General features: G+C 62.0%; 1 protein-coding gene across 1 annotated transcript in view; it reads left to right on the top strand.

The window, feature by feature from the left end:
- TMEM132C (transmembrane protein 132C) overlaps positions 1-16,131 on the top strand; it is a 68,203-nt gene extending 52,072 nt beyond the window's left edge. The window contains exons 6-10 of the mRNA XM_090292369.1: positions 8,642-8,785; positions 12,426-12,631; positions 13,457-13,730; positions 14,337-14,528; positions 14,817-16,131. Coding sequence (XP_090148495.1) covers positions 8,642-8,785; positions 12,426-12,631; positions 13,457-13,730; positions 14,337-14,528; positions 14,817-16,007 — 2,007 coding nt within the window. The 3' untranslated portion in view covers positions 16,008-16,131. The remainder of the gene's footprint in view (positions 1-8,641; positions 8,786-12,425; positions 12,632-13,456; positions 13,731-14,336; positions 14,529-14,816) is intronic.
- Positions 16,132-20,798: the final 4,667 nt, after the last annotated feature.

The following is a 20,798-nucleotide window of genomic DNA, read 5'->3' as shown; positions in this document are numbered from 1 at the left end:
GGTGACTGGCCCAGCCCCCCCCCCCCCCAGGTCCCCAGAGCACTGCCACACTCACTGCACCCCCATCTCTGTGTCCCTCGTCCCCTCACCAGGGCGTCACTTCTGCTAAGGCCGCTTTGGGGACCCTGCCTCCAGTTCTCCAGGATGAACACCCAGAATTGGGACTGCTGAGCGGCCTCGCAGTTCTGTTCTTAGTTTTTGGAGGTCCTCTCCCCTCCTTTGCCTGGTCTGCGTCCCCCACTCTGCAGCCACAGTAGTGCCTCTGAGTGCCTCCCCCACGCTCAGCATTTGACACGCGGCGTCTCCGGAAGTCATTGCAAAGGCTCCAGAGGCAGGAGCCGCTGCTCCCAGGTGACAGAGGAGGAAGCTGAGGCCGAGGGGGGTGAAGGCACCCGCCCACGGTCACACGGCCTGTACGGGGCGGCCATGGGCTGTGAGCCTGTCCGTGTGACATCCTCCTCCTCTGTCACCACGCTGGCGTGTCCAGGGACTGCTTCGGAGGCCGCTGTTCACAAACAGCGCGCTTCTCTAAGTCCTTCTTGCTTCCCGTTTTCAAGGGGCCTCCCTGGGTCCTCTCTGCCACCGGAGCCTGCTTCTGGGGGGCCCAGCAAGCACGGCACGGCCTCCCCGGGCGCCAGCACCCCAGCTGGACCCCGCCGTCGGCAGGTGGAAATTCCCGGCCCAGACCTCTGCCAAGTCCACTGCGACGGTCTGTCTCCCGTGCCCTGATTGCTCTGCAGGCTTCTGGGTCTAGGGAGGGACTCTGGGGCTGTCAGAGTCGGCAAACGAAACACTCACACCGTGTGAAGACGGAGGCAGAGGCCGAGTGACATGGCCACAAGCCAAGGAATGCCCGGGGCGTGGCCACCACGGGAGCCAGAAGAGGCAGGACGGCCCCCCCAGAGCCTTCAGAGGGAGTGCGGCCCTGTCTGCCCCTTGGTGCCGACTTCTGGCCTCCGGAGCTGGGAGAGGATACATTTCTGTGGTTTCAAGTCATCCAACCAGTGACAATTTCTATTATTTCCCCTTTTTAAGGAAGAGGAACTGAGGGACAGGAAGGTTAAGTAATTCGCCACGGGCACGCAGCTGATCGGCGGCAGCCCACGGAGAATCCGCAGGGTTACCTCCCGCCCCCCCACCTGGGACAGCGGGGCGGGACCCGGGGGCTTTGGCGAGCATCCTGCAAGCAGGGGCAGCAGATGGTCCCACCCGCCGAAAGCTGCCCCTGTCCTTGTCACGGCCACCGTTGCTCCCGGACCCTCAGAGACCTCTTTCTCCCCGAATTTGCTAGAAAAACTATGGGGTGACAAACACGTTCTCTGTCCCTTAACCACTTAAAGAGGCAAGGTTCTCCCTCTTCCCCGGGCCCGCGTGTGCCCCGTGTGTCAGGGACTCCGCGCGGGACAAGGGGTTTCACGCCCAGGTCGCTGCTCCCGCTTCTGTAAGTTGTATCTGCAGCGCTGGCCGAGGCCGAGGGGATGAGAGTGTCTTCCACTCACTTGCAGGTCACCGTCCCTTTGTGAGGCCAGCCCGGGGGCAGTGCGGACCTCGTGGCTGCAGCTGTCAGGGGCAGCCCTGGGGGTGCACCTCCCGTTCTCATGGGGTCTCTGGGCCCCTCAGCAGGCACTTGTTAGCCTGAAGGGGGGTGGCGGCCCCTTGGCCGAGGAGGTCGGCTCACCAGGGTGCAGAGGGGCCGCCTGACAGCTTCCCGAGCCGGTGTTGACACTGGACACACCGACATCTCGTTACTCAGACACTGTATTAGCTTCTGGAGACAAGAGGCAGCTTCTTCAGGTTTTAATTCAAATTTTACAGGGAAGTGGGACATGGTAAAATGTGAAATCCTTCTAATTACACATATGTTGGTAATTAATTAAAACGGGTCAGTGGCGGAGATCATGGTGAGATTTGCTACATCGAGCTGCTTCTAACGACCCCCGTCATTTTCTCCAGATTTTTACTTCTCTTTTGTAATTGGCGATGAGTCGACATGCCTTCTTGCCATCCTATTATTTGCTTGTTTTCAAATTCTGTTAACGTCAAGATGAAATCCGAGGTTGGAGCAACGCCTCAGTGAGTTTCCGCCAGGCCTCGCCGTAGGAATTTACTTAAGTGCGGTGTGAGCAGAATTGAAATACTCCGTACTGCTCATCACGGGGAGATGCACATCACAGCACGCGACCGGGCCTCGCGCACACGCAGGGGGCCGCCCGGAGAAGGCCGGCCGGCCAGGTGTTGCCGTTGCTGTGGGGGGCTGCCGGGGCCGGCATCGGGGGTGGGGGGTGATGCATCGTCGTTGGAAAACAGCCTGGCAGTCCATCGCCACCTCAAGCGTACACTTCCCACGCCGCGCAGCAAGCCGACCCCGGGGTCTGCGGGGACACGAAAACCCCTGCCCACCTGGGCTGATGTTACGATGCAAGGTTACCCATAACTGCCCCAAACTGCCTCATCCAGACAGCCCTGAGCCGGTGAGAGTCAGGAAATGGAGAGACAGCCAGAAAACAGAGCGCTACTCGGTGGTGAAAAAGGAAAGTTTACGATGCACCCGAGTCCTACCATGAACACTAATAGACGCCGTGGGAATCCACCTGTGAGACATCCTAAAACCGTGGGGACAGAGAGCTGCTGAGGTCCGCAGTGTCTGGGCCTCCTGCAGAGCGGAGGCGACCGGCACGCGTCACGGGGGAACCGTGGGTTGCTGAGAGCCGCCCCAGTGCGTCACGCCCCACCGGTAACGCGGCCGACTTTTACAGGGCGTGTGTTGTACCCCGGCGCGGTCCGCAGCCTCGGGGGTGCTCACGCCGCTCTGCCCTGATGGGGTGCGGCCGTGGCCCGTGGCCCTGTTCTGAAAGACCAGTCATGCAGCCATCGGCTGTCCCGCTGTGCGGGGACGCCATGTGTTGCTCATCTCAGCCACTAGGGGGAAGTCTCAGCCATCGCTTTTCGATCTGTGATTATGGCCACACAGGATTCACGGGCTGGGGCGGGGCTGGGCAGGCAGCGCTGGAGGGAGCGTGAGCCCCCCATGCCAGTAACGAGAGTGGGATAATTGGGTGCCGCCACGTAGGGTCCTTCTGGCCCCCATTCTCCAGTGTCTCCCTGAACAGATGCTGCCCAGGTCTGGTCTTGGTGCGCGCCCTGTCCCCCAACCCAGCCGCTGACACGCGGGACCTGGCTGCCAGTGTCCTCTGTGTTATCTGCAGGGCACACCTGTGCTCACAAGCCCGACCCCCACTCCATACAAGTGCTCTGTGTGATTTGATGGGCCCCACGGGCGTCCACCCCCCAGTTCTCTCCCACTGGCCTGAAGCCATCGGCTCAGGAGCTCAGCATTGGTGACGCGGCCTCTGGGTGCCTCCCTCTCTCTGGGTCCCTTCAAGCAGGCAGGGTCCCTGGCAGGGCCACCCACCCAACTCAGCCGCTGAGCTCAAATGGGAGCGTGTGTACCAGAGGGTCCTCCCATGCCCAGGGGGACTCCCTGCCTGGCCACTTCGGGTGATGTGCCCACCTCGGGGTTCACACAGCCAGGGGTCACTTCTCACGGTCATGCAAAGTGCGGTGCAGGGTGGCCCGACTCAGCCTGGACTCAGCAGCCTGGACACCTGGGTCACCCGGAAGGGACGCACATCGTTTGCAGTCACCTTTCATTGGCTGCAGAGAGCCTGGGACTTGCGTTCTTCCCAGGGGCTTGGGGAGGAGAGGCAGGAGGCCTGAAGTGGCTTCACGCTGTGTGTGTACCGTCAGTGACAGAGGGGACCGCGGGCCACCACTGTCCCTGCATACAGGTGGCTGGAGCAGGCTCCGGCCTCGGGAGTGGCCTTGGAAACACCCGTGATGCTTAGCGTTTGTACAACTTCAGTGAAACAGAAAGGCACCGCAGCTTTGGGGGAATGAAGGGCATGCTGGTGGGGCGGAGTTCAGGTTATAGCTGTTCGTACGGAAAATAAAACAAGGATGAATAAATAATAACGCAAGAATAAACTCTGCTTTGCGTACTCACACCTGGGAACTTCCTTTTCCCCGCCTTGTATGTCCCCGTAGCCCCCTGAGCCGGGGAGAGAGTCAGGGAATTGAGGGACAGCCAGAAAACAGAGCCCTGTCTGATGGTACAGAAGGCTGCAGAAATGTGACATTTCTCGGGGAGCCTGATGCCACCCGCTCCGTGTGCAGTCCCCAAGGAGCGCCCCATGTAATAACTCATTTGCCGCGCCGGCCCCCGTGGAGACGCGGGCCTCCTTAAATTGAATTGCTTTCTTGTTTTAAATGAACCCCTCGGAATAGCATCTCCATCTTGCATTAGAAGTAAATTGACGGGTGAGTGCGGCCCGGCTCCTGTACCCCGGTTTGCATGGGGGCCGGACTGGAAGTAAATGGAGTGGGAGTTGAGTTCCCCCGTCGTGACAGCGCCCAGAATGATTGGCCTGTTACCGCGAGCCCACAGAGCTGTTAGCGCGCGTCCTCGGGGAGGGCGGCAAATGTGCTCCGCGACGGCAGAGACAAGTTCCCTCTCGCAGGACTGGTCGGCTAAATGGCTCGCTGCGGTGCGGCTGTGCTCCTCCGGCGGGGACGGCCGCAGGGCTGGGGCGGCGGGGGAGGGGAGTGCCGAGGCCCGGGTCTCACTTCCTGCGGGTGACGGAGCGAGCAGCTCTGCACCGTCGGGAGCCCACGGGCCTGGACGCCTGGAGGTCACGTCGGTAAGGCCCAGTGGCCTCGTGTCTGCCCGTGAACAGAACCCTAGTTGGAAAGACGGTCTTTGTTAATCACACGGCACGAAATGAGGTCACTTGGGGGGCCCTCTGACGTCGTTATGAGAAGGGGGACGTCTGGGCACAGACACACACAAAGCCAAGGGACACCAGGGTGGCCGGCCACCCCCTGAAAGCAGGAGACGCAGGAAAGGTTTTTCTGCAGGTTTCAGAGGGAGCTTGGCTCCAGCCTTCTGGCCTCCGGGACCGAGAGAGGATGCATTTCTGTTGTTTCAAGCCTCCTGGTGTGCACGGCTCTGTGGCCGCAGCCCTAGAAAACGACCGGACGCACACATCGGCTGTTATGATGGTCACGGGCCTCGCGGGCACAAAGGCTGCTGCCTGGCACCGTGTCTGCCACCACCTCGGGCCCCAGCGATTAGTCAGAGGCGGCCACGGGGACCGCAGAGCCGGTGCGTGAGCCCCACAGCGTCCCGCGTGCACCCTGCCCGGGAATGCGGAGCGCGTTCTGCCTCTATAGACGTACGCGCGCCCTCATCGCTCCACAACCCACCGTGCTGAGGCGTCCGGGAAGAATTTCAAGGCGATGGCGGGGGAGACGGTGGAACTGAGGGCTGCGGGACGGCGCCCCCGCCAGGGTCCTCGTGGAGGTCTTGCCTCTGGTCCCTGGAACGCCAGGAAGGGAAAGCCGTCCTGAGGGACGCGTCCCCTGCCCTTGTCACCCGCCTCTCCACGCCCTGACACCCGCTGCTTGCAGAAGCCAAAGCTACTGCAAGCAGACGATGGGATGCCAGCTTCCGCCGCCCCATGGGAGGCACATGTCCCCGCCAGCATCGTCCCGAGCATTTTTAAATCAATTCTACCAAAAAAAAAAAAAAAAAAAGCAGAATTCTTGGGGATCCTTTCATTAGGAAACGGGGAGGGAGGCAGCAGTGTGGACAGTGACCGGGGGCAAAAGCGCATTCCTGTCTCCACGCGCTGCGCTGCAGAGCGGACCGCACCGTGGTCTGCGGGCAGGCGCGGGAGGGGAGCTGCCTTCTCCGTTTCAGGAAGGGCGTCTTCGTCACTCACTGCTGGGGAGATGGGTCCGCGACCCCCAGTTCCCGAGGGGTCAGCACCCGCCCGCCCTGCTCCCCGCTGCACCGCCTGGGGTTCAGCTTCGGGGCTCAGAGGCCACAGCAAACCCCGTCCCACCGCCCCCAGAGCCCTGCCGCGGGCGCCTGCTGATGGAATGGAAAGTTTAATTAAATGACTCCTGCATCGACTTCCAAGTGATGCTAAATTAGTTTCCAAATTAGCGACAGCCGAGTGCTCGCTCTCTTGGAGCCGAGGGGAGGGCTTGGTGGCAGGGGACACGGAAGCTCAGCGTTGGGACTCTGGGACTCCGCTTTCCAGGAGGGAGGACGACGGGGCAGGTGTCCGTGGGTGGCCGCGTCCGCGCCAGGCGCTGAGCTACGGGGTGTCTTGTGGGCCCTCCTCTCACGCCCAGAAGACCCCTCAGGAGAGTGGGCTCATCCCTGTCTCTGGTGGAGACGCCGGGCGCAGAGTGGGCAGGACTGGAAGCCGCACAGCGGCGTGGGCTCCCGAGGCCCCCAGCGTCTCGGCTACACGCCATCAGTCCCGTCTTGCTTAGACCAGCGTGAGCTGGGTCTTTGCCGCTTGTTGGTGACAGGGTCCCGATGAGCAGTGTTGGCGTCATCTGCTTGCTCGTGTCTACCTGCCGCCCTGCCCGTCTGCGTGAGCAGGGCCCTGTCACCCTGGTCACTGCTTTGTAGGCCAGTGACAAGAACGTTCTGGGTGCACAGTAAGAATCACTAAATGGACGAAGATTCTGAGAGAAGATGGGACTGGGCCACCCAGCAGCTATGGCGCCGCTCCGAGCGGAAGCCCGGACTCCAGAGCCCTGGTGCCGCGTGCAACACACGCACCAAACTGGATCGGGAGGTTCCTGAACATGGGGGCCGTCTCCCAGCCCTCGGCCAGGGTATCCCGGAGGCCGGCGCCCCCCTCACCCGGCTCTCTGGGCCTGGAACTGACGTTCTGTGAAGAACAGCGGTGGTCCAGCCATTGCCGACCCCGGTGGGGACTCATTTCAGGGCCAGGAGGCGTGAGGCAGAGGAGGGTGTGGGGGGGGGGGGGGCAATCACCGTTCATCGGGCCGGAGTCCGGGCCTTAAGGAAGCCGTCGGCCGCAGGCCCTCCTGCGAGAGGACACGGGGATGCCGAGCGCGGAGCACGTCGCCTGCAGTGCCCTGAGCGTGGGCTTGCCCGTCGGGGGTCTCCGCGGCGTTCCCAGCATCAGTAGCGGCCACCGTGTGAGCCGCCCAGACGCAGCCCCCGCGGCGGGCGTCCTGTGTGCCCGAGAGGATGCCTGGCAGAGACTTACCGCGCTGCTGGCGGCCGTGCACGTGCATCGGGGAGAGGCCGGGGCTCCCTGTGTGACGGACGGACGGACGGACAGACGGACGACTCTTCCAGCTGAGCTCTTGTTTGAGGCGGAAGGTGGTTTCGGGTCGCTGGCTTCCCTGGAGAAAGAGCTGGGAGGCCTCTCTCTGGTGTCTCCTACCTCAGCGTCGGGCGGGGTTTCCCGGGAGGGGCGTTGGGCCGCGTCCGCGCAAAGGTGTCCCACAGCTACAGACCCCTGCTCGTCCTCCTCTGGCCCAAAAGCAGTGCCTGCAGCCTCACTTTGCAAATCACCGCAGGGGGAGACGTGCCATCCCGCCACTTGTCCTCAAGCGAGAGGGACGGGACAGACCCGCGTCCCCGCAGCCACGACGGAGCGGGCTCCCACGGGCCGCAGGGGGAAGGCACGTGGTTCGCTGAGAGTCTGCGTACACGTGGGAAGGCCCGGTGGTCCGGTGTCCCCTGCCACGGCGGGGTGACCACGGGCGTTCGGGGTCACCTGACTGTGGCAGGTAGTGGTCACCCCGTGCTGTGCTGGCTGTCGGATGGACTCTGCCCACCCCACCTTCCAACACCCATTCTGCCTTCTGCCTTCTCCCTGGAGGACCGGTCTCGGCTGGCACGGCAGGCCAAGGGGCCCCACGTGTCCTGGACGAGGGAGGGGCCTGAACCTAAGCGAGACCCCCCGGGCCCCCCTCCAGAGAACCTCAGGGTTGAGCCCAGGGGCTCAGGGCTGGGAACGGTCGGAGGGCTCGCCACGCCTCACCCGGGGCGCCGACCACTCTCTCCTGCGTCCTGCCTCCCGGGGCTCCTTCCACCTCTGCCCGGACCCTGTGAGAGGCCCAGAACCCGCAGTTCCCGTCGCTGCTACAACGGGCTAACACGCGTGGGTGCCCGCTCGAGAGGGCAGAAGTCAGGGGTGAGTCTTCTGGAGCTAAAACCGAGGTGTCCACGGGCTGTGTTCCTTCCAGGGCCGTGGGGACAACTGGGCTCTTCCAGCTTCCAGAGGCGGCCCACGTCTCCTGGCTTAGGGCGGCATCACTCCGACCGCGCCGCATCCCCATGTCACCGTCGCTGTCTCTGACCTTCACGGCTGCCTCCTCCAAGAGCTCTGTGGATAATTCCCCACCTCAAGGCCCTAAATCCAGTGCTCAGCCCCTCTCACCCTGCGGGGAACGTTGTCCCAGCTGCTGGAGACAGAACACGGGCGTCCTGGCGGGAAGTGCGCTGCCCCACCGACCACGGTCCCTTCCCGCTCAGGCCGGCCCGGGGGGCTCTCAGCCCAGACCTGGCTGCGCTGGTCTCTGCGACAGAGACAACGGTGTTCTGTTGCTAATGTTGGCCGCTGGGAAGGGGATCGTAAGTAAACCCAGAGCCCATTGTTCCACGTTCCTGGGAAACTGTCCCGAAGAACAGCCCTTCGGCCCCAAGGCAGGAGCTGTAGGGTCTTGTCTACTCACCTGGGACCGTGTCCCGTGGGGTCCCACCGAAGAGCTTCCTTGACCCTGCCGTGTCTGCTTCCTCCGGCAGGACACCGAGCTTCTGAACACCGCCATGCTCACGGGGAAGGCGGTCACCTTGCCCATCAAGGTGGTGTCTGTGGACGAGGACAGCGCGGTGGCCGACATCTCGGAGTCCGTGGAATGCAAGTCCGCAGACGAGGACGTCATCAAAGTAAGTGACTCCTTGACCCGCGGGGCGGAGCGTGCCCTGGGCGCGCTGCTCACGAGGAAAGGTAAGCCCAGCGCCGCGCGGCGGGGACCGGCGGCCTCTGTGCCCACCACGGGGAAACCTCCATTTCCGTCTCTCCCGCCGGCCGCCTGCCGTGGGCACCACGCTGAGAGCAGGGCCCTGGAGGGGACAGTCCACGTTTAAACCCTGACCCCCTGCCCACCGGCTGTGTGATCTCAGACACGCGACACCACCCCGCTGTGCCTTCAGCTTCTCATGTGAAATACAGATGTGATCAAAACAGAAAAGTAGCTCCCTCGTAGTTCATGGCGGGCGTTCAGGGAGGGCATCCATGTGACCCTCCCGTGACCCTCCCGTGGACCCTGGCTGCCCACAGCACTCGGCGGAGGTCTGCTGTTGTAAAGCAAGCAGCCACCGAGGGACCCTGTGCAGCCGTGTGTGTCTGCATGCGCACTTACACGTGTGTGCGGTGGGCATGGGGGCCGGCCGCCCTGAGTGTCCCCTGGGGCGGGGAGGGGGCAGAGAGACAGGTACCTGAGGCCGTGGGCTGCGGTTGCCTTGGCAACATGGCCCTGGGGATGTTGAGGCCGTTTCCGGCCACTTAATTCTCCACCAAGGGACCGCGTATTGTTTGCAGGACGAAATGGCCCACCAACGTCCTGCGTTGGGATCCTAACCCCCAAGTGACAGCAGGAAGCGTGGCCTTTGCGGGGGGAGGGGAAGAGGCCGTAGGAGTGGGGCCCTCGTGAGTGGGATTAGCGCCCCGGCCCCTGCCGTGACGGAGAACACAGCGAGAAGGTGTCGCCAAGGAGCCCGGAAGGCCGGCACGAGGCGTGGGGCCTGCCGGCACCTTGATCGTGGGCTTCCCACCCCGACAACTTGGAGAAATAAATGTTAGTTGTATAAGCTCCCCGTTCTGCTGTTCGGTTATCGCAGCCCAAGCTGACTGAGAGGGACGGATGGGTTGCCATGGAAACAGCACTCAGCAGAAGGGGCAGCTGCTTTCTTTTGAGGAGTAAGACTCCGGCTGTGGTCCCCAGACCCAAACAGCCGCATCACCTGGGACCCCGTTGGAAATCCACCTCAGGGCCCCACCCAGACCTGCACCGTCCAACACTCTGGGGCGCGCCCAGCGGTCTGTGTGGACAAGCCCCCTCTGATGCTCCCTCGGGTCCGAGAACCCGCTTGGCGGACACAGGTCACCAGGGGCGTCAACAGTGGATGTCCCCAGCCCCTCCCCCAGGGGGCAGACCATGTGCTCAGGAAGTTGCCAAAGCCTGAGTGGCACCAGATGATGTCAGCTGACCACACGCAGCTCTACCTGAATCCGCATGACCTCCGGCCCTCCGGGTCCTCAGGCAGGCAGCCGTGGGCTCAGCCCGCGTGGCTTCAAGGTCGGGGTCCGGAGAGGCCAGGGAGTGGCTCTCCCCGTGGCAGCCCTCCCACGGCGCAGGGTGAGCAGGATTTCCAGGACCCAAGCCAGGGCTCGGAAAGTGGGCTCCTTTGTGCAGACGGGCCGGCTCACGGGCCGATACCGCGGTTTCCGCTCCAGCCCCTTACGCGATGATGAACGCGTCCTGCAACGTCCCCAGACATTTACGGCACCTCGGGAACAGCAGTGACAATGGCCCCTCGTGCCTCGCAGCGCCGTACCCTCCTCGTTCCGCTCAAGTATTTCTGAGGTCTGGGGTAGTCAGCGCCCCTCCCACCTGAGCCCAGAAAGGTAATAAATGAGGACAGCCAATGGTCTGTAAATTACAACATTGATTAAAGGAGTGATTACTGATATAACTCTTGCCCGGCTATTATGCTAATGTCTGCCCAGATCCCGGACAGTGTGTTCATGCTAATGACAAGGCTGGGACCGCGACTAAAATTGGTTCCCACCCTTTATCAGCGTGCAAATGTTTTTGGGCCACTCTTGGCCAGGAGGGAGAAGATCAACCCGTGTGTGCCCTCCCAGCGGCCCCCAGCAACTGCGCCCAGCAGATGGGGGGGGCCCTGAGCCCGGCCCTGCCTGCTGCCCCTGCAGACAGGGCGCGTGGAAGGGAAAAGTGGGCCTGGAGCCGCCGTCCGTTGCTCCCGGGAGCCAGGGGTGGGGGGAGGCCGAGGAGAGGAGGTCACGGCTCAGCACCGGCTGGGCTCTGGCCATGGGCACAGTCGGGAGGACCGGACGGGAGACACAGAAGCAAATGGGCAATTACCGCCTAGGTCGGGAAGCGCTTCATTAAGCTGAAATGTTTACACAAACCTGGATGACCTGCATTTCTATAGCAGGAATTAGCCATGTGGGTGCGCTCCAAGGGTCAGAGACCCCAAAAAGGTGAGGAGGCGCCGCTGGAGCGCTCGCTGGACACTTTCAGATCGGCTGCTCTTGGCGTCATCTCAGCTCAGTCTCTCGCCACATGTCCCCTCAGCCCAGGCGCTCAGCTTGGCTGTTTCGAATTGGGCGTGCCCATGAGGAAGGGGCTGGTCGTCCACCGGTCCCCTGTCCATCCTCCATCCATCATCCATCCTCCATCCATCATCCATCCTCCATCCATCATCCATCCTCCATCCATCATCCATCCATCCATCCATCATCCATCCATCCATCCATCATCCATCCATCCATAATCCATTCATCCATAATCCATCCGTCCAGCATCCATTCATCTATCCATCGCACATCTATCTGTTCATCCATCGATCCGCCCTTCAATACCCACTTTGCTGAGCTCCTCCTGAGCAGCTGGTGTGAGGAACCAAGGGATCAAGGATGAACCAGATGTGCTTCTTGCCTTCCAGGTCTCACAGTTTGGCAGTTGACACGGTCACACGGGGTCGGGTTCAATCCCCTCTCGTGAACTTGGCTCTGCGAGTCGGGGTCATGTTCTTTCTCTATAACCCAACCTGATTTCTATTTTCACTTTTCAGTTGATTAACATGGAAGAACAAAATCCCTGTCTAATTTCCAGGAGACTGAACTATTGCCGAGGGGTGGGACAGGGGCAGGGGGCAGGGGGTTCTAGTCTTCTGGTCTTCTGGGGGCTGCATGGGCGGGGCGAGGGAGCGGCTGAGCAGCCAGCAGCCAGGGCAGACCCCTCTGGTGCCCGCTCCGCACCCCTCTGCCCCTGCAGAGTTCCCTCCCGGCTGCAGTTCTGCGCGGCTCAGGTGCCCTTTGCGGCTGCAGCAGAGCCCTTGCGCTGCCTCCTGCCTCCCGCCCCAGGGCCCTCGCAGATGCCCAGGGTCTGTGTCTCAGCCTGAACGTGCGGGGGGCTAACCCACAGGGCCGCCCTCAGCCAGTGAGAGATGGGGGCTGCTGGGGAGCAGCCCTGCCTCTGACTTTTCAGGGGGACAATTCTGTAGGTTGTCCCTACAGAAACAGCCTGGTGGTCTCCACAGCGACCACAACGAGGCACCTTCCCATTGACTTGTCCTTATTCCGTCCCCCTCACTCTGTTCCTTGGTTGCTGCCCTTCAGGGTCACCTCCGGGGTAAACCGCCTGCACTGAACCTTGTCTCTGGCTCTGCACGGGGAGGAAGCTGACGGACACACCCATGCCTTGCAAGCAACAAGGACAGCCGGAAGGACGGCCTCCAGGCCCCAGGACCTTCACCTCCATCCTCTCTGTCTCTGCAGGTGTCCGACCGCTGCGACTACGTCTTCGTCAACGGCAAAGAGATGAAGGGCAAAGTGGACGCGGCCGTGAACTTCACCTACCAGCACCTGCGCGCCACCCTGCATGTGACCGTCTGGGCGCCCCGGCTGCCCCTGCAGATCGAGGTCTCGGACACAGAGCTGAGCCAGGTCAAAGGCTGGCGGGTCCCCATCGTGGCCAGCAAGAGGTGAGCCGGGCGGGGAGAGGCCTCCGAGCATGACCGTGGCCTCGTTGATCCGGGATCACATTAAAGGCGGCGGCGCGGAGCCCCACAGCCTCACAGCCGCCGTCCGAGGGCACCGGGGCCAGGAGAAGCGGCCAGGCTGCAAGGCCTCACAGCAGGGTCGGCACAGAGCTGGGCCGGCGGCACCTGCCTGCGGGCTTCCGGCGGAGCTGTCTTCTGCACGGGCCCCTGAAACAACGAGATGGAAGGGACACGTCTAAAAAGGATTTTATTTATGTTTAGAGAGAAGGGAAGGGAGGGAGGGAGGGAGGAAGAGAAACGGCGATCGGTTGCCTCTCGCATCTGCCTGAACCAGGGACCAAACCTGTAACCCAGGCAGGTGCCCAGACCAGGGAGTTGAGCTCGGCTGACGGGAGGGTGGGGGGGAGCTTAGGAGGGCAGCACACCTCCAGGGTGCCATGCGGTGCTGCCCCCATAGACCTCTCCGCAGCGCTGGAATGTTCTAGAAATACACTGTCCAACGGGGTCACCACCAGCCCACGTGTGGTTAGGGAGCCCTCAGAACACGGCCTATGTGACAGAGAAACTTGGTGTCTTTGTGTATTTAATGTCTATCCACTTAAATTAAATTGTAAGTAGCTACCTGGGGCTGCCAGCTACTTAGGGAGCCGTGGGAGCTTAGGAAACAGTAGCTTCTGCGTCTTCACGTGTCAGCAGGTGACTTCAGGGGCTGCCGGAGGCTTTGTGCTCCCACCGGGGCCGCAGCCCTGCCTGGGGGTCACCGGAGAGCCTCTTCCTGGGCCTGAGGGTGCTGCTCCTTCCGCGCAGGCCCACGCGGGAGAGCGAGGACGAGGAGGAGGAGGAGCGGCGGGGCCGGGGCTGCGCCCTGCAGTTCCAGCACGCCACGGTGCGCGTGCTCACCCAGTTCGTGTCCGAGGGTGCCGGCCCGTGGGCGCCGCCGAGCCATCTGCTCAGTCCCGACTGGCAGGTGGATGTCACCCACCTGGTGGCGGACTTCATGAAGCTGGAGGAGCCCCACGTGGCCACACTGCAGGACAGCAGGACCCTGGTCGGGCAGGAGGCCGGCATGACCACCATCCAGGTAGGAGGCGGAGCTAGGGGTTTCCGCACGCCCAGCCCTGAGCGTGGGGGGTGGGGAGTGTGGGCCGGGCGGGCATGGGACTGTGGCCAGGGCCTCGGCGGCCGGCACCAGACGGTGAGCTGGACCAGCTCTTGGGGTGCCAGTCTCCTTCCAAGCAGAGCGGAGAAGGTGGTGGCCGTGAGCTCAGTGTGACCCCTCTCCCTGCTGCATCCTGCTTTCCTGACACCTTGCAGGACCCCGACCCAGCCCTGAGCCTCCTCCACGCATGCTCCTCCGACGGCCAGGGAAGGCGCGCCCATCCCCCCGTGTGTGTGCGTGGCACGCCTCACCTGTCTGCGGGCGGAGGCGTCACCTCCCTTTGTAAAGAGGATGGATTTCAGTCCTATGTCCATTTCCCTACAGAGGGAACTAAAGTGTCTCGGGAGGGTTGACGCTGAGTCTCACAAAGGCCCCGTGCGGGCTGGCGTGTGTGGCGGGGCAGGAGCACGTGTCCCTGCCCTGACTTCCGGACCCCCGGCCTGTGGGGGACGCAGGCGCGCGGCTGGGACAGCGACCCACCCTGGAAACAGGCGTGACGGGCTTGTCCCGTGTGCGGCCCGCCCACAGGTGCTGTCCCCTCTGTCGGACTCCATCCTGGCCGAGAAGACGGTGACCGTGTCAGAGGACAAGGTGTCACTGACTGACCTGGCTGTCCAGCTTGTGGCTGGGCTGTCTGTCACCCTGCACCCCAACGCAGAGAACGGCCAGGCCGTCACCGCAGTGGCCACGGCTGAGGAGCTGCTTCGGGCCCCCAAACAGGTGGGAACCCATCCCTGACTCTGCAGAAGGCCGGGGGTGGGGGGGGCTGGTGGCCGACCCAAGTTCTAGAATGAGGCGGAGTCGCCGCCCCTGGGTCTCCTGGAGGCAGGACATTGTCAGGGTGTTTTCTGGTTTAGGAACCGCAGGGCCAAGTGGGGGCGTGGCCTGGGTGGGGGGCGTGGCCTGGGCGGGGGGCGTGGCCTGGGCGCGGGGGCGTGGCCTGGGCGCGGAGAGCCCCAGGAGAGCGGACTGCCCTGCCTGGCCCCCTAACAGGCTGTGTCTCTGCAGGAAGCCGTGCTCAGCACGTGGCTCCAGTTCAGCGACGGCTCCGTGACGCCCCTGGACATCTACAACAGCGAGGACTTCACCCTGACGGCCACCTCCCTGGACGAGGCCGTGGTGTCCATCCCCCAGGCCCGCCCCCCGAGCTGGCCTGTCGTGGTGGCCGAAGGGGAGGGCCAGGGGCCGCTGCTCCGCGTGGACCTGGGCATCGCAGAGACCTGCCAGAAATCCAAACGCAAGAGCGTCCTGGCCGTGGGCGTCGGGGACGTCAGGGTCAGGTTTGGCCAGAACGGTGCGGGCTCCCTCCCCGGAGGCGACGATGACCAGGAGGCTGAGATCAAGAACCACGCCAGCGACCGGCGGCCCCGGGACCCGGACCCCGAGCGCTCGGGCCAGGACGGGCCCCCCCAGGGCGGCTCGTCGCTGGAGCGTAAGGAGGGGGCTCACAGGGGCGGCCCCACAGCCACGTCGCTGCTGGACAACCAGGTGGCCAAGAACGGCCGGCCGGACGGGGGCCGGCCGCCCGGAGAGGCTCCGCTGCAGAACATCCCCATCGACGTCAGCGACTTCCCGGCGCCGGCGGACCTCCCGCAGGCCGGGGCCGGGCTGGCAGAGGGCGGCCTGGTTCAGGCGGCCCGCGGCCTGAGCGACCTGCAGATCGGCATGTACGCGCTGCTGGGCGTCTTCTGCCTGGCCATCCTGGTCTTCCTCATCAACTGCGCGGCCTTCGCCCTCAGGTACCGGCACAAGCAGGCGCCCCTGGAGGGCCAGGCCCCCGTGACCCACTCGCACGACTGGGTGTGGCTGGGCACCGAGGCCGAGCTCCTGGGCGACGCGGGCGAGGGGTCGCCGCCGCCCGATGAGCACACTACAGTCATCGACCGCGGGCCGGGGGGCTTCGAGGACAGCAGCCGCCTCCTGCTGGACGGTGGCCCACCCGCCAACCAGGGGCCGGCGGAGTCGGGGGGCAGGCAGGGCCGGGAGCAGCGGCAGGAGCGGCTGCCCTCGCCCACCTCCAGGAGGAAGAAGGTGAAGTTCACCACCTTCACCGCCATCCCCCCCGACAGCGGCTGCCCCGCCGTGAACTGCATTCTCAGCGGCAAGGACGATGACATCAAGTGGGTGTGCCGGGACCTGGACGTGGGCGCCCCCAACGGGCTCAGAAACTACCTGGGGACGCTCCAGGACAAAATGTAGGCGCCTCTGGCCTGAGGGCCCCGTGCCCGGCCCCCCCGCCCCCACTTCCAGAGCCATCCTGGGCCCCGGGGCGGCATCGGGGGTCACGGGGGCTGTCGAGCAGGGCACGCCGGGGCCCTTTGTAGACCCAGTGGATGTTTCGAAGCCAAGAAAGGACCTTTTTTGTAATTGGAGGTTTTTTAGCGGTTGATGGGGGCGGATTTGCAGGCCTCGGCAGAGCGGCGCCGGAGCGCGGCCGGCCGAGACGCTGAGCTGCGCCAGGCCCAGCCTGGGGCGTCATTTTATGAGTCCAAGTGTAACTCAGTCAAGCGACCAAAAATGATTTGCAAATCAAATGCAAAAGGACCAATAAAAAGAGACAGAAATGATCCTCGGTCTATATTTCTAATGAAGGAGCCTAACCTAAAACTAGGGCCCGTGCAGTGACAGCTCCGTCCGAGTTCAATGTCCCCTTTCCCGAGGACAGTCCACGTGGCGCTGGGAGGACATGGTCTGCCTGCCCGTCGCCTCTGGGGAGAGACTGGGCATTTCTGCATTTTACTCCTTTTCTTCTCTGTTCCCGTATTTCCTTTTTCCCTGTCTTTTTTTTCTTTTGGGGTCCTATGCGTCTGTTTGATTGCTTTTTTACGTCGATTGCTGAGCATCAAACAGTGTGTTTTTCCTAAATTAAACATAAATCAAACTCCTGTTCATTAGATGGGCTCTTAGAAACGGTCCCTGGTAATTCGTTGTTTGAGTCAGTTTGCCGCTTCCCTCTGCCGTGCCGTGTGGCTGTTTGCGGGGGGTCCCACGTAAAGGGAGTTCTCAGGGCGGGGGTGGGGCGGCCCACCGGCAGTGGCAGGCAGCGTGGGCCCAGCTGCCGTGGGGACACTGTCAGAGGCGGGTCCCGTGGCACACAGCCAGCAGCGCAAGCCCAGCTGGGCTCCTGACCTCTCAGCCGCTCTGTTGCTGCTGACGTGTGGACGGTCCTCCATCGGGGAAGGTCGGGTCAGAGCCTGACAGTGACCACTCCCAAGGGTGCTCAGCGTCGCCTCATGGTGTGGCCCTGTGGGGACACCTACTGACAGTGAGGAACAAACACAGGTGAGCACTGGGAGGGTTTTTAAGTTGCCTTCCTAACTGGGCTGGGTGGGGTGTTCCAGCACAAACAGAAAAGGTAAAAACCCATGTTAGATGCTATGTACTCTAACTGTGTGGCAGGACATCGGCAAAGGCGTTCACCCGAAGTGGCATGTCCACGGCAGAGCGAACGCGATGCGGCGGGGCAGCCCCTTCGTGACGCCGGCTCCGTCCGTCGCGCTGCCACGGACACCTGGCTGGCTGCGGGCAGGTGGTGCTCCCGGGTTCCCAGGATGTGTCTTGGCTTTATTTTTGTAATTTCTAGAATCAGTGGCTAAGGCGGGTTCCTCATGACCTTACGCAGACCTTTCCAAGAGAGATTTCTAGCACACATCATAGACAGAAAAAAAAGGAGCAATGTATTTATACCTGTGATGTCAACTGTCATTAAAATGCTTTTGTGGCTTGACAGGTCCGTATCTTGTAGGGTGTTTCTTATTCCAGTTGACCCCTACTTTCTCTCCCCAACAAACATGCCACGTGCCGAAGAAATGGCCTGCCTGCTACGCTTAAGAACTCCACACTTGCCAAACTTCTGCTTCCCTCTGGACAGTTGGGATCATTCCTGCGCAGGAAACCCTTCCACCCCTTGCCCGCCATCGTGGATAGGAACGTGCCCAGAATCGCCAGGACGGCCGATACCACACAGCTCGGCGAGCGGGGACCTGCGGACCGAGAAGGAGGTCACCGTGAGAGGCGACAAAAAGAAAAGAGAGAAAAGATCAGCTACTCAGGACGCAGTGATTCAGGCAGAAGCCCAAACAGTGTTTCAGTTAAGAGGCAAAGGTGTTGATGGAGGAAGGGAAGGGGACCTGTCACCTCCGTAGAAGGAAGGTGTGGCCGGGGCTGCGGACGAGGCAACGGCATCGCTGATTCTGAACAGAGTTTCACTTCCCAGCCTGGTGGCCGGCAGTTCTGCAATTGTACTGTCTGATTTCTTGTTACCTTGCAAACAGGTATTTGGGACACAGCGTTGCTCTGGGCCCCGTCCAAAGGTTCCTTTGTCCTGTGTTAAGGTCCGCAGGGGTCAGGTACAAGGGGGGCCAGGCGGTTCCTCCGGGGAGGCAGCTCCGGCTCGTTATAAACCAGCTCCGTGGGTATTATTCTTACAGGCCAGAAGCGCACTTCTCACCAGGGCCAGGGAGTTCCCGCCACCGCTGACCCGCCTCCGTGGGAGGGAGGCCGTGACCTTGGTGGAAAACCTCAGGGGGCCGCACCGGGGAGAAGGTTCACTTTCGATCTTACTGCTTTTGTGCTGGTTGTCGCCCTCTGAGGGCCTGTGGCATATTGTTGCTGCTGGTCAGCTGGGGAAAGAGACTCTTTTGGTAGAAGGTGGTGGTACCTAAAAAGAAGTTTTATTGAGATATAATTCACACACTATAAAAACAGACCCAGGTAAAGTGTTCGACTCAATGGTCATTGGTGTGTTTACAGAGTCAGGTGCCCTTGTTACATCAATTGTAGAGCATTGTCACCATCCCTGAAGAAATCCCACCTGTATTACACTTTCTCCCCCCATTCTCCCCCAAACCCGCAGCCTCAGGCAGCCGGCAGTTCACTCTGCGTGTGACGTTGCCCAGAGGTGCTGTCCTCTCTGGCGGTGTGGGAGATTCTTCTGGAAAACTCCCTGCGTGGGACTACCATCCCCAGTCACCATCACAGAGTGACTCTTCCTGTGAGAAGTGGGCAGGGCTACTAACCAGGGCCCCAGGTGGCCCCTGTCCTCCCACGGCGGGGCTGCAGGTGGCCAGGAGGAGAAACCAGCGTTCACGACCTTGTGTGCGAGCCCACGGCCGCCCCGAAACCACGCCGCCTGCCCGGTGAGCCCGTGCGCTTCCTTACAGGATGAGGGCTCCGAACGAGGGAAGGGGCCGGGGGTGGGACCTAACGCTGGTTGCGTCATTTCTGCCCTGCGTTAAACGATAAAAGCTGTGCACCCGTGGTCCAGTCTGGGCCGCTGGGCTGCGTCCGTCCCGAAACCTGAGACCATGAGGGCAGGCGCTGTCCCCCTTCGGGCGCTGTTGTCAGCGGATGGTGCCCGTCGGGTACTCGCTCAAACACCTGTCTGTGGCCAACGCGGTGTCCGCACGCACACACCCTGCCCCACATTGCAGACGAGGAAACGGGCTCCGAGCATCCTCTTCAAGGTCAAGGCCAGGAGGTCACCAAGTAGGGACTCAGACCCATGCTTCCGTCTCCAAAGCCTGGGGTCTCGGTTATTGCACAAATACAACAAGCTTTTCGTCTGTTTTCCTGTGTTAAAAAATGTAATAAGACTGACCAGAAAAGAAAAAGGAGAAAGCAATTCCGGCTTATTGCACCAAGTCTGGAGAATAAAGAGAAGGAGGAGAAGTGAAGTGTTTAACAAGCCCCCGAGCCCTTCTTCCCGGAAATAAAAATGAAGAACGCATCTCCGGGATCCTTCGCTGTTTGCTTTTAATGCGGCACAGGACTTCTTTCCGTGGCTGTATGCGTATTTTGAAAGGATGCCATTATAAATATGACTTTTAAATTATTTTTCCAATTTTAAAGGTAGCCCATGAGCACCGTAAAAAATTTATTAAAATGACCGCGCTCACCTCGGCAGCGCCTCGGGTCTGTTCTTACAGGCCTTGCAGATTTCTTCCTCCTCCGCTGCTGAGATCAAAGGCCCACGTTGATTCTTAAGCACCATTAACAGGAGGCTCCCTGATAGATGACGGGATGGCCGTGCGTGCTGGACCGGCTGCGGGAGCAGGAGGGGCCCCAAGGGAGGGGAGCTGACAGATGACCAGCCAGCCAGTCCCTGCTCCTCGAGTCCACCCGCCAGGAGGACAGTCACGTGGTCGCTCCAGTTTCAGGGCAGCACCACCTGCTTGCCCAGCGAGGGCGCGGCCCCGGGCAGAGGAAGTCCCAGGCCCTCTGCGCCTCCGCGTGGGTAGGGGAGCTGGGGTCCCCCATGAAAGAGCCGCAGGTGCAGGCGACTGGGGGGGACAGACGTTGAGTAGACGGTTGGGGGCACCGCAGGGGTGGTACCAGTGGGCTGGATCTGGGCGGAACCCGCGTGCCCTCCTTACAAACGCTCGTCCCAGCCCGCGCGGCACAGGGCAGGCGCCTCCGCTGTGACCGACACGGCAGACAGGGAGTGGGGTCGGGACAGCCCCTGGAGGGCCCCACTGTGGCCACGGAGGCCCGCGACAGCCACTCAGGCAGACGTGGCCTGTCCTGAGCGCAGGACGCCTTAGAGGCCCCGATGATCCGGACAGGAGAGCAGGCGGAGGGGACACAGTCTGTCCAGAACAGAGCCCGCGGCCTCCGCCCTGGCTCTGACGACAGCATTTCCCCGAGGTCTTCACAGCGGTGCCCGCGGCGGCTTCTCAGTGACCACGCTGGGCGCGTGGCCCCGACGACAGACATTTCCTGCTGGTCCGACAGCAGGGCTGCCCAATAAAAACGCGACGCAAGCCGTGCGTGTGTGTACCTTTAAATTTCCTGGGAGCTACACATTTAAAAGTAAAAATAATTAATTTTAATGTTTTTGTATTTAATCCAATTTACTGAAAATATTACCCTTTCCACATGCAGTCAATACAACATTTATTCGTGGATAGTGTGTGCTCTTGCGCCGTCTTCAAAATCCGGTGAGTCCTGCGCCCACATGGCGAGCCCATGTGGAGGGCTGGGAACACACCT

The sequence above is a fragment of the Furipterus horrens genome, unplaced genomic scaffold, assembly GCF_987537825.1.
Source record: "Furipterus horrens unplaced genomic scaffold, mFurHor1.1.pri manual_scaffold_11, whole genome shotgun sequence".
NCBI classification, from domain to species: Eukaryota; Metazoa; Chordata; class Mammalia; order Chiroptera; family Furipteridae; genus Furipterus; species Furipterus horrens.
The sequence above is the reverse complement of the archived record's forward strand: the minus strand, read 5'-3'. Positions and strand labels throughout refer to the sequence as shown.